The sequence below is a fragment of the Spermophilus citellus genome (assembly GCF_964194105.1).
Source record: "Spermophilus citellus genome assembly, chromosome: 7".
In the NCBI taxonomy this organism is placed as follows: domain Eukaryota; kingdom Metazoa; phylum Chordata; class Mammalia; order Rodentia; family Sciuridae; genus Spermophilus; species Spermophilus citellus.
The window spans coordinates 94,457,874-94,470,103 of record NC_138188.1 but is presented as its reverse complement, the minus strand read 5'-3'; the positions used below and the strand labels follow the sequence as shown (position 1 = coordinate 94,470,103).

Below are 12,230 nucleotides of genomic sequence, written 5' to 3'. Positions count from 1 at the left end.
GGATTTCAAAATCAGTATACAAAGGACTGTAGAATCTTGTTCTCTTGAAATGTGTGTTGAAAGACATTGTACCTTTTCTCCACTGCAGCCAATCCTCAGGAAAGCAGAAAGTATAAATCCTCCAAAACACCTTTGAGTTAAAGTTTATATGATTGTTTTACAATTTAATTATAGTTAAATAATAAATCTCTTAAATGATAAATCTCTTAAGCAGAACATATATATATAACAGATGTTAAGAATTGTATTTTTATATTTAGACACATGTAAGGAACTGTTTTAACACTTTCCTTAATAACTGATGATGTTGTTTGTTCAGAAATGTCTTCAGCTTTGAACAAAACCAATAAAAGCATTAAGACTCATTTGTGGAATTGTACTATCTTCATTTACATAATGCACACAGTACAAAATGTGGAATATGTTCAATATGATATTATGAAAATTCTTCATTCATTTGTGTCCTTAGCCCCTTAATTATTCCTCCCAAGAAGCATGCTCTTACTAGTTTTCTTATTGAAATTCTATACTAGAAATTCTATATTCTTATTGAATTTCTATATTCTATATTAGTTATATTAATTCTATATTCACCAATCACTTGTGAATCCACTCCCAAACACTCAATGTATGTAAAACCATGTTGACCAATATATAACTGAAAATGTGATGTAATTGCATCCAAAAGATGATGTTGCATTGTCTCTCTCTGAATGCCATCAAGAACTTTTCAAATCAAGATGGATATATGTAATAATATATAATGTACTAAGAGGTAATGAGATCATATTTTGTTATTTTTAACTAGTCCTCATAATTCCATTCTGTGGAAATTCCCAAATATACTTAACCATTCCCTTATCAATGGATATTTATTAATTTTTTTGTCCTTTTGGATTTGCATGCATATAATCGTGAGTATCCTTATAATAGTGAATATCCTTGTAATTCACACATCTGCAATTTTTTCTGTCAAACCTAACAAATTATATTACAGAGTGAATGATATATAGATGCTATTTCAGTAGACATTGCCTAACAACACTGCATAAAAATTACATTAAAATACCCTCCTCTGTAATGTATGAATACCTATTTCTTCATACCTTTGGCTACCCAGTGAATTGTCACACTCTTATCTTGCTGATCAAATAGGTTAAATGTGATATGTCTTTGTTGTTTTAATGTAGGTTAGAAATAAAGAAAGCTTTATTTCCTTCCTCCCTCCCTCCCTCCCTCCCTTCCTTCCTTCCTTCCTTCCTTCCTCTGGGGATTGAACCCAAGGCCTCAAGCATGCTAGGCAATCACTTTACCACTGGGCTATTTCCCCAACAGAAATCCCATTTTGTTTGTGTATGTGTGTATATATGTTTCCACATAGCCACAGCATTGTCCTACAATTATCATGTGGATAATCAATCCTTATTGTATCCAAAGCTATCTTTGTATGTTAGATTACTCTTTGTATTTTAAACAAAACAAAACAAAAAAACTAAAAGTCCCTCTGCTTTTTCAGTGATTGCTCAGTATTTTTTCATGCCAGACCCATGTTGTTTTGGTAAGGATATTTAATAATTTTATTTTTTATAATTTCTTGTGTATACTTACCTGTTAAATTCTCATTAAAACTTAGAATTGGGCTAAGGCTGTAACTCAGTGGTAGAGTGCTTGCCTCACATGTGTGAGGACTAGGTTTGATCCTCAGCACCACATAAAAATAAAAATGAATAAATAAAGATATCGTGTCCATATACAACTAAAGAAAAAAATTTAAAAAAACCTTAGAATTAACTTTTTCAATAGCTACTACCCCCTAAGTTTTATTTGCATTTTCTTGAGTTTGTGGTTGTAGCATAGAATAATATATAGAGAATAGACTTACTTTTTTTTTTAAATGAAGCTTTTCTAAATTCAATATCAAAATATACCTTTCTATATGTTCAAGACTTGATGTCCTAGAGTACCAGTTTACATTTTTCTTCAAGCATTTTTCACATTTATAGTTATATTTATTATAATTATTTGAATCATTCTTTGATATATTATAAATGAAGATATTTCCCCCACTTCCTTATGACTTGTTAATGTTTTATACCAAACAATTCCTGATTTTTGGAAACAGATATTGTATTCAATGTAAGAAATCTCATAGTAGAGATAGTTTAAAACTTTATTTTGCACCAGCAACTCATCTTTATATATACTTTAATATGTGTGATTTATGTGAAGAAACACAGCTTTTGTGTTTCAAGTCCTTGGATTCTTGTATTATCTAAAGTTTTTCTTCCACAAGGGATGTTCTTGTTCTTCTTCTGCCTAAATCGGTATCCATTTTTCCTTCAGTGTAAAAACAGGTGATGAATACAAGGTAATGGTGATAAGAAGCCAGTCTTCTGGGCATCCTTTTGGCAAACATGTAAGGAATCTGACGAGGAACACCCCAGGAGAATGCTGACAGAATATTCAGCATAGTTCCTACCTGGATCATCCACAGGGCTCAGTCATCCCTGTCTCATCTTCTTTTGACTCGACGTAAGAAACCTCATCTCCTGTAATGGTTTCAAGTAAAACTTCCACCTGAATGAGTTACAAATTACTATGGCTCAGTCGTCCACCTATTATTTAACTCTAGTTGTGAAGTAGAAAATGTTCTACTGAAAGTCTGCACTGATATGTTTGAAAAGGAATTAATCATATTCACTTTAACCACTCCCACTTCCTGTCAAGACAGTTTATTTCAGGTCTAATAGTTCCAGTTCTTGGGGAACTGGGGATTTATTAAATAGAAAATTTGTCTAGGACTAAGGCAGAGATCCATCTGTGGTTAGGAGGTGGTAACCAGAATTCAGGATTAACAGAATTGCATTCTACCTGGGAATCTGATCCTGCATATGATTGATAGCGAGATGCTTGAGGACCACTTGAGGTGCTTTGTTTCCGTTACTGGACCGTGGATACACTCTTAGGTTCTTTGACTTTGTTCTCAAGTCCATTTTGCAATTGGGACTTGGCCAGGACAAGATTAGATTAGCTTGGGAACTGAAGTGAGACAAAACTAGCAGGAAGAAAGCATACAAAGATACAGACTTAAGAGACAAAAAAGAGGAACAAAGAGAAAAACAAAAACAAAAAATAAGGAAGCCAGAAGACACAGCCACGTATGTTCTTTTATCTTCAGACCAGATTTGAGTTGCTACTACATCCACACAGCTTGACTTACCACCAATCATCTGGTTTTCTCTAGCCATGATTTCTTTCTTATACGTAGACTTCCTTTTAATTTAACAATACTCCAAACATAAAATTTTCCCTTGAGAAAAATGTTCTTCATCTAAATTTATGTTTAGACTACCAGGCACAAATAGATACTCATATTACAATTTTAGATTGATGAACGATACTTGAGAAGATAATATTTCAATGAAGTTAGTAAGTGATGGGACAATGTCTAGAACCTATGCTGGACTTTGTTCCACCTCCCCTAATCCACTGAAATATTCCTTAGATTCACAAGTCTCAGTTTCCACATCTGTAAAATAGCAATGAAAAGTTACTGTTTCAAAACACCTGAAAAGTTCCTTCAACTGGACTCACTGTGCTAGTTGATAATGTAGGCAGAGTGGATGACCAAAAAGATGACAAAGATTGCACTCACTAAAAAAAAAAATCGCCCCTGTCCTTTATAGAAAAATCCTCTGGGATGCTGTAAGCTTATACCATCAGAGGTGAGTGACCTCAGTCTTAAAACTGTACAGATAAGTTAATCTCACTGGCTTTCTGTTCTTATTTAGCCTGAAGCTAGTAAGAGGTTTAGAGTAGCTTTCCAAGAGCATATGTCAGTTTCCAAGAGCATATGTCAGTAGTGAAGAGCGAGAGACTGAATGAAGAGAGAACTTACGTGAAAACAACCTGAGAAAAAGGCCGCAGATTTCAAATCACCATGGGGAATGAGGAATCCATAGCTGGTGAGCAGACAGGAATTCTTGCACAAGACCCCTATGTGTGGTACAGAGCATTTATGATGGAGTATCCATCTGGCCTGCAAACGCTGCATGAATTTAAGGCACTTTTGGGTCTGCAAGGTCTGAATCAAAAGGCCAATGAACATGTTGATCAAGTTTATAACACCTTTGACACCAACAAGGTAAGACTGTTTACTTTTCATTCGGCTTTGATTCTGCATTTTTCCTTTTTTTCTTGTCTCTATAATGTTGCCATGGGTAAAAATGTGTGCACCCCACCAAACAGAGAAGTTTCCAGACAACCCACAGCTTGTAGGTAAGTCAGTCATTTAAACACATTTGGCACAGACGGCATGAAAATAATTGGAAACTAGCCTCTCCACCCTTGGAAATGTTCTGCATGTGGGGAGTTATTTTAAAACCAAATTAAATCTCAGCATGAAATTCTAATGTTATCGCTTAAATAAATCTAATAAGTGTGGATTGATTTACAAAGACTGTTTTCAAAGTATTTAATGCATTGGTGACATTTTATAGAAAAGCAAATTATAGGAATCTGCTTTTAAAATCATGAATGCATCTAAATTAGCAGGTAAAATCAATAAAAATTAGCCAACATGTTGTCTGTGCTCAAATAAAAAGTTAGAATGCTTTATATTGCTTTTTTTAAAATATCTGACCAATTTAGTTTGGGGGAAAAACAAAATAGTTTACAGTTTTAAATTCAGATGAAGTTTAGTTTCTACAGATTGTTATGCAACTATTAATCTTGAATTGACTTGTCCCTGAGGAGCTGTAGCATCTTTGCTTTTTCCTTTTTTTTCTTGAAAAAATACAACATGAGAAGAGAAAAGTGAGATGGGAAAGGGAAAAGGAGACAAAGATGTAACCATCTGAAATATCACGTGCACTCTCCACCTGCTTTTCCTGTGCATTATTTTAGCTATAGGTTTGTATCATTCAAAATGTAAAGATGCCATCTAGAGTAAAAGGAAGGGGGAAATACTACTAGCAAACAAAAACAGATGACTTCAGGAAGCTGAACCAATGCTACCCAGGGAGAAAGAAGGGATCGTTAAGTGGATAAAATTAATAGAACTAATTCTGTGAGGAGTATGGAATGAAGCACAATCCTCGGATCCCTTTTCCAAAGCCATGAAACAAGGGATTTAAAAGGAGTCAACAGGCAGGACCTGGAGAACATTAAACCTATGAGAAATCAACAGCTATTTCAGTCCTCATATCGATGTGGGGGACAGATTTCTTTTAGGACACTATTGTCTTTTGTGCTTTGCTATCAAACATGAGTTAAATGTTGCCTCTTTAGAGTGGCCGTTTTCCTTCTTATAAATTTTAGTTACCGTAGATGCTAGTGAAAGGAGCTTACAAGTCCATGGGGAAATGGGGGTATTCTGCTTTTGTTCTTAACCCTGAAATGCGTCCCAGATACAGCAAGCACGTAGACATGTCTGTTTCCCTCCTCCCCCACCTCTGGGTCTCTCTCCCTCTCTCCCTCTTAGTGTGTGGTTGCTGCTGTCCCAGTGTGCCTGCCGTAAGCAGCCCAGTTGCTGTTGGATGGCAGGCTGTTGCTCTAGACAGAAGCTTCTCAAGTTCTTAGGGTAATTCCCAGAGATTAGAAGATGAGCTGTCCTGGAGTTCTGCAGTGTTCTCCAGAGGCGATGATGTCTTACCCCATGCAGGTGATCTTGTTGTCAGCCCCATGAGAGTGAATGCGCTCTGCATGCCTGTGGTGCCTGTGCAAGAGAGGAACACATGAAAAGGAGGTTAGACTGTGGAACCAACCCAGATGCCCTTCAACAGATGAATGGATAAAAAAAAATGTGGCATTTATACACAATGGAATATTACTTAGCACTAAAAAATAACAAAATTATGGGATTTGCAGGGAAATGGAGGGCACTAGAGCAGATTATGCTAAGCGAAGGTAGCCAATCCCTAAAAAACAAATGCCGAATGTCTTCTCTGATATAAGGGAGGTGACTCAAAACAGAGTAGGAACGAAGAGCTTGAGAAGAAGATTACCATAAAACAAGGAAAAGAGGAAGGAGGGAAAGGGAGGAAGAAGGGGAATTGCACGGATGGAAGGAGACTCTCATGGGTTCACAAAATACATATATGATGGCGTGAGGGGGAAGGGAAGAAAAAAAGAGAGAAAGAGATAAGTGTCACAGTAGAATGGGTAGAGAATAGTGATGGGAGAGGAGGGGAGGGGAGGGGAGGGGGGATAGGGAGGGCAGCAGAATACAACTGACACTAGGATTGCTGTATGTATACACATGGATGTATAACCAATGTGACCCTGCAATCTGTACACATGGAAAAATGAGAATTCATACCCTATTTGAATCAAATGTACGATATGTCAAGATCACTGTATTGTCTTGAGAAACTAATAAAAAAAAAAAGGAGGCTGGGTGGAACCTAGGCCTGCTATCAAGGAAGCAGAGGCAGAGAGGGATCCAGAGAGGTATCCCAGGTGTGTGCGCCATTGGCATGAGACCCTGTGTGTCCACCCCAGGAATGTCCAGGCCCACCTCAGGAGCTTGCAAGTTCTCCCTGGGTTCTTGATTTGTCATAGAGATGTTATGTCTGCTGGGAAGGGAGGGGGGAGCCTGAGCAGTGATGACATATGCCACAGGAAAGGTGGGGCTCACAACATGACCTCAGGTTGTGAAATGAGAAGCATAAGGATTGTTCATTACCGAGTGATACTAAGAAATGGCATGTAATTGTGCACAGGGAACCCCCCCCCCCAAAAAAAAGTGTTTAGACGAATCAATAAAACTATCACTGTCCAAAACCCCTGAGGATTTATAATTTCTGTGGAGCTCCTTTGTGATTTTAAGTATTCTGGATGGAAATCACTCAAAATGCCTTTCTTACATTTCTACCTTCTCAAAGTGCTGGTGAAACATTTTCTTGATAAATCAAAGACATGAATATGAACATCAGTGGTTACATTTTGTGTAATACTAGGAGGTACTCATGCCCTGTTTTAAGTTTCTGGGATTGAGTTTCCTAATGTTACAAACCCTGAAAGCATGTGCTTCTGTCATTGTGTTTGGTTTTTATTGTTTTTCTATCTCTTCTGCTATCAAACTCATATTTCACAGCTTTCTGGTTGTTATGATACTCATAAGCTTTTGATCTCTTTTTTAATCTGCTGTTTCTAACCTGGCTTTGGCTTATACTCCAGCTAAACAAGCCTATTAGAACAGCGCTTAACATAAAAGTAAACAGGTCGTGAAGTTTGGAGTGTAAAATTTACAATGATTCCTTTGGCTAATCACACACCTGAGGGCACTTCAGTAGTACTTCTTGAATGTCCAAGATGTGGGGTAAAGGGGTCCCTTGTCCACTGTTGGTGGACATGTAATTGGAACAGTCACTGTGGAGAACAGTACGGAGAAAAATAGTGTGGAGTTTCCTCAAGAAAGTGAAAAATACTACCCTAACTAACATATCATCCTGCAGTCCCATTTCTGAGTAGATACCCAAGGAACATGAAATTGGTATGTTGGAGAGACATCTGAACACATTGTAAAGTTACTCACAATAGACAAGATATAAAATCAAGCTCACTGTCCATCAGTGGATAAATGGATTAAGACACACACACACACACACACACACACACACACACACTGAATACTATTCAGCCTTAAAAAGGAAAGAAATCCTGCCACTTGCAACAACTTGAATGAACCTAGAGGACATTATGCTGAGTGAAATAATCTAGGCACTGAATGATCTCACTTATATGTGGAATATAAAAAGTGGAATTCATAGAAGCAGAGAGTAGAGTGGTGGTTGTCAGGGTCTGGGGGTGTTGGGAGTGGAGGGGAATGGGGGGATATTAGTCATTGGGTACAAAGTTCTAGTTGAGCAGGATGAATAAGTGATATGTTAATAATAATGTACTGAATACCTGGAAATAGTCAAGAGAGAAGATCTTAAACGTTCTCAGCACAAAAATAAGTCCGTGAGGTGATGCACATGTTAAATAACTTGATTTAATCATTTTATAGACTATATCAATATATCATGTTGTATACTATAAATATATAAAATTTTCATTTGTCAATTATACCTTAGTAAAACTCAATAAACCTCTTTTGGATTACCTATGAGGTGTCTGGCATCTTCTAGGCATGTTGCATGATGAACACATTTGATCATCACAGTAGGGATGGAACCTAATTCACCACAGCAGCTGTGACAGCTGCACCTCAGACATCCTGGGACCATAACGAAGGCTTCGTGTGGGAATCCTTCACTGCGTTTGTGCTGAGCCCAGGATGCCTGAGCTTAGACTACCATCAGGGATTGATGCTGCAGAAATCCTGAGGCTTCATGTGGGAATCCTTCACTGTGCTTGTGCTGAGCCCAGGGTGCCATCAGGGACTGATGCTGCAGAAATCCTGAGGCCGACTCATTTCTCAAAGACTCTTCACCTGGCTCAGGTCAGCGCCCTGGTCTGAGAAGTGTCCCCCCCCTCCCCGACTCTCTTGGTATTTCACTTTACACACACATATCTCTGGATAAAATCTCTCCCTTTCTGGGGTTGCATGTAATCCTCAAGAATGTGCCTGAACTTTAACTTCCTAGGGGCTGGGAGCCTCTATCCACACTGATGCTCACTGAGACACCATCTCCCTTCACCTCTGGATTCATTTAGGGACTGTTATCTCCACACAGCTCACTTCCTAGGTGGAATTTGCTCTCAACTCCTTCGTACTCCTAGACATGGATGCCCCAAGTGATGACCGGGCTTGACTTTACAGAAATGCTTATAGCCCTTTCCTCCAAGCTGTGCCAAGACCATGAATCCCTGGTGCTTCTGCTGGGCCAAACCTGTTGTCCGTTCCCCCTGCTACCTTCTTGGCCCTCTCAAAGCGTGCCCACTTCCATGGATGTCTGCCACCCTCTCTTCCCTCCCTCATTCCACCCTCCCCAGCCTCTGGAATCGTTATCTAGTTTGGAAGTAGCTAGGATAAAACAGAAAAACTGCCTCCAAGTCACTTTTTTTTTTTTTTTTACTGGCACAAATGTTATGCTCTGAAACGTAAACAATGTTAACCACTGAAACTCAAGAGCTAAGAATGAACTGAATGAACTTCTGATTTCTGCTTTTCTGCTTAGTGACTTATCTCTCTGGAAATGAATTTTTTAAAAATTAACCTGTTATTGGTACATTATAATTATGCATAATAGTGGAATTCATTGTGACATATTTGTACATGAACATAACATAATTTGGTCATTTTCACCCCCAAGTCCCTCAATTTAACTTCCTCTCCTCCCTCCCTCTGGTCCCTCTCCTTTGCTGTACTGCTCTCTCTTCTAATTTCATGAGACACCTGGGCACCCTCCCCCCCCCCTTTCTCTCTAGCTTCCACATATGAGAAAGAGTATACAACCCTTGACTTTCTGAGTCTGGTTTATTTTGCTTAACATAATACTCTTAGGTTCTATCCATTTTCCTGTAAATGACATAACTTGATTCTTCTTTATAGCTGAATAAAACTCCATTGTGTATCTATCACATTCATCTGTTGATAGACACTTAGGTTGGTTCCATATCTTGGCAATGGTGAATTGTGCTGCTGTACACATATGCATGTATCACCATAGTATGCTGACTTGAAGTCTTTTGGGTAGATACCGAGGAGTGGTACAGCTGGGTCATATACTGTTTTGAATCTTAGTCTTTGAGGAACCTCCATAATGATTTCCAAGGTAGCTGTGCCAATTTACAATCCCACAACAATGTATAAGTTTTTCTTTCCTGCCACATCTTTACCAGCATTTGGAAGTGAGAGTTTCGGTGAATGTAGGGAGAGTTGAATAATAAGAAGGGATTGTCAGGGGTGAAGTGACATCATGAACACACACTGCATTCTTATCCCATTGCACTCGCAAATACTGAGCCTTGGAGGCACCCCCTGGAAGGAAGGTAGAAACAAAGGTGAATATAAATGGGTCTCTGTTACCAGGTGTGTTCACAATCAAGTGGGGAAGATAGATACATACTCGAAAAATAAAAGGACGTAAATGAAGAATCCAAGACTAAGGGAGACGAGCTCAAGGCTTGATCTCTGGTTCCACACTATTCAACCAGTCTGTTAATGTGTCTGTCCACCTGGATGGAAGGTATGGCCAGGTGAATGCTTCAGTTCCATCCAGGCAGAGCAGGAAATGGTACAAAAATTGCCCTCACTTTTTTAAGGAAGTGAGGGTGGAAGCAGGTGGGCAAGTAGAAGTCATTATTCTGTGTGTTCCTAAACAGTTCACAGCCTAATTGAGGAGAAGAGTCACATCCAGGGGACTGGCAGTGTAATATAACAGACTATGGCAGGACTGGGCTAACCAAGGCACTTTTCTTGGGATTGGGAGGTGTAACAATGGCTAAACTGGGAAAGGCTGGCTAGAGAAGTTGAGACATTTTCAGATCTTGAAAGAAGTGCAGGACTTGGATTTTTACTAATAAAAGTTAATAATGCACATTCCTGTGCCAGTCACTATATAAAGCATTTGTATTTATTATCTCGTAGAATCCTCACCACCATATTACAGAGTAAGTACTATTTTTATCATTCCTACTTTGCAGTGGGCACAGAGAGTTTTTTGCCTAAAACTGCACAGTACAATTGGGAAGCTGGCAGTCTGACTCCAAGGACAGCACCCTAAACTGGTGTGGTATTCCACCTTTAACAAAGGAGTTGGGAATTACAATGAAGACTACCATTCAAATTAAAGTACATGGTAGGAGGGAGCATGGTTTGTGGGGTATCTAACAGAGACAGAGGGTTTCTACTAGTGCATGCCTGGGGCCACCCATCCCCAGAATCTCACCTGTATCTATTGCTTCCTGTAGATTACCAGCCTTTTGGGGGGATTACACTTGTGTGGTAGCTCAGAGCACTAGGATGCCTGGAGAGTATTAGAACAGAGTCAGCTTTTGGTTCTTGGGGTTTCTGCTCCATGTTCTCATTGCTGTAATAGGTGTGAAGTTAAATGAATGGGCCATACCTATGCTCTGTGTTTTATCTAAATAGAATGACACCATCAGATTTTAAACTATACCAGAACTCCTCTAAAAACAATTCCTTGAAAAATAAATGCAAAAATTAAAAAAAAAAACAGCAATAACAACAAAAAAAAAATCCTGTGTCAGATTAAGGAAGGCAGGGGTGAGGCCATTTCTCACAGGCAAATTGGGTAATAGCTGACTGCTTATTGATAATAGGAGAGTTCGGGGAAACCAGTCAAAAAGACTTGTCAAAAGTCTTTGCCTCAACCAGGTGCGGTGGTGCACACCTGTAATCCCAGCAGCTTGGGAGGCCAAGGTAGGAAGATGGCAAATTCAAAGCCAGCCTCAACAACTTAGTGAGACCCTGTCTCAGTGCTTGAGTTTCCCTGAATTCAATCCCCAGTATCAAAAAAAAAAAAAAGTCTTTGCCTCCTGTGACCTCCAAGGGTCTCACTGAGAGACGTAAATGATTTCATTTATGAGGTTTGGAACTCAAAATAGAGTGAGAGTTTAATTGAGAAGAACATGTAAATACTAGGATAAAACAAAGCAGAAAAGCAAATTTTCAGGTTGCTATTTTACCTTAGCAGTCCCAGACAAACTCTGGGGATCAGGAATGAGGGAAGGGGTGAATTAGAAATATAGGTAGCAGCCTGTAGGGTGGTGCATATATATGGTCATGACAATGTACAGGATAATAATTCACCTATAAATCTGTTTACAAATCAAATCTTAGCTTTGATGTACCAGAAGTCCTTGATGTTACTTTCTAAATGAGCCCTTTGGCAAATCTCTTTATAATATGACTCACAGCCTAACACGGCGACAGTAGAGGTAGAGGTAGCCCCTTGGGAAGAACCAGGATTCCTGGGCTCCTGTCCCAGCTTGTCCCTTATTTGCTGTGTATAATCTTGAACAAAACCGCTAATCTCTCTGTGTCTCAAATTCTTCATTTCCAGAACAGGGACAAAACCTATCCTGCCTAAATTGTCATTGAGCTCATGTGACATAATGTAGGTGAAAGAACTTTGAAAAAAAAAAAAACTACACAACACAGTTAGAAAGAGATGCCTTGCTTATCAGCAAAATGCAGATAGCGCTGACCTCAGCCCCCTCAGGTTTGATAACAGTTCTGACTAACAGTACTTCTTATCAAGCTTGAATTATATTTCCAAATAAAAGGGCAAGTTTTTAATGAATGCAGGTCTTATTTT

General features: G+C 38.9%; 1 protein-coding gene across 1 annotated transcript in view; it reads left to right on the top strand.

Moving 5' to 3' along the window:
* Window positions 1-3,940: 3,940 nt before the first annotated feature.
* Window positions 3,941-12,230, top strand: part of GUCA1C (guanylate cyclase activator 1C) — a gene marked incomplete at both ends in the record, with an annotated part of 28,767 nt that continues 20,477 nt past the window's right edge. Inside the window, one exon of the mRNA XM_081300741.1 lies at window positions 3,941-4,144. Within this exon, the coding sequence (XP_081156867.1) occupies window positions 3,941-4,144 (204 nt within the window). The remainder of the gene's footprint in view (window positions 4,145-12,230) is intronic.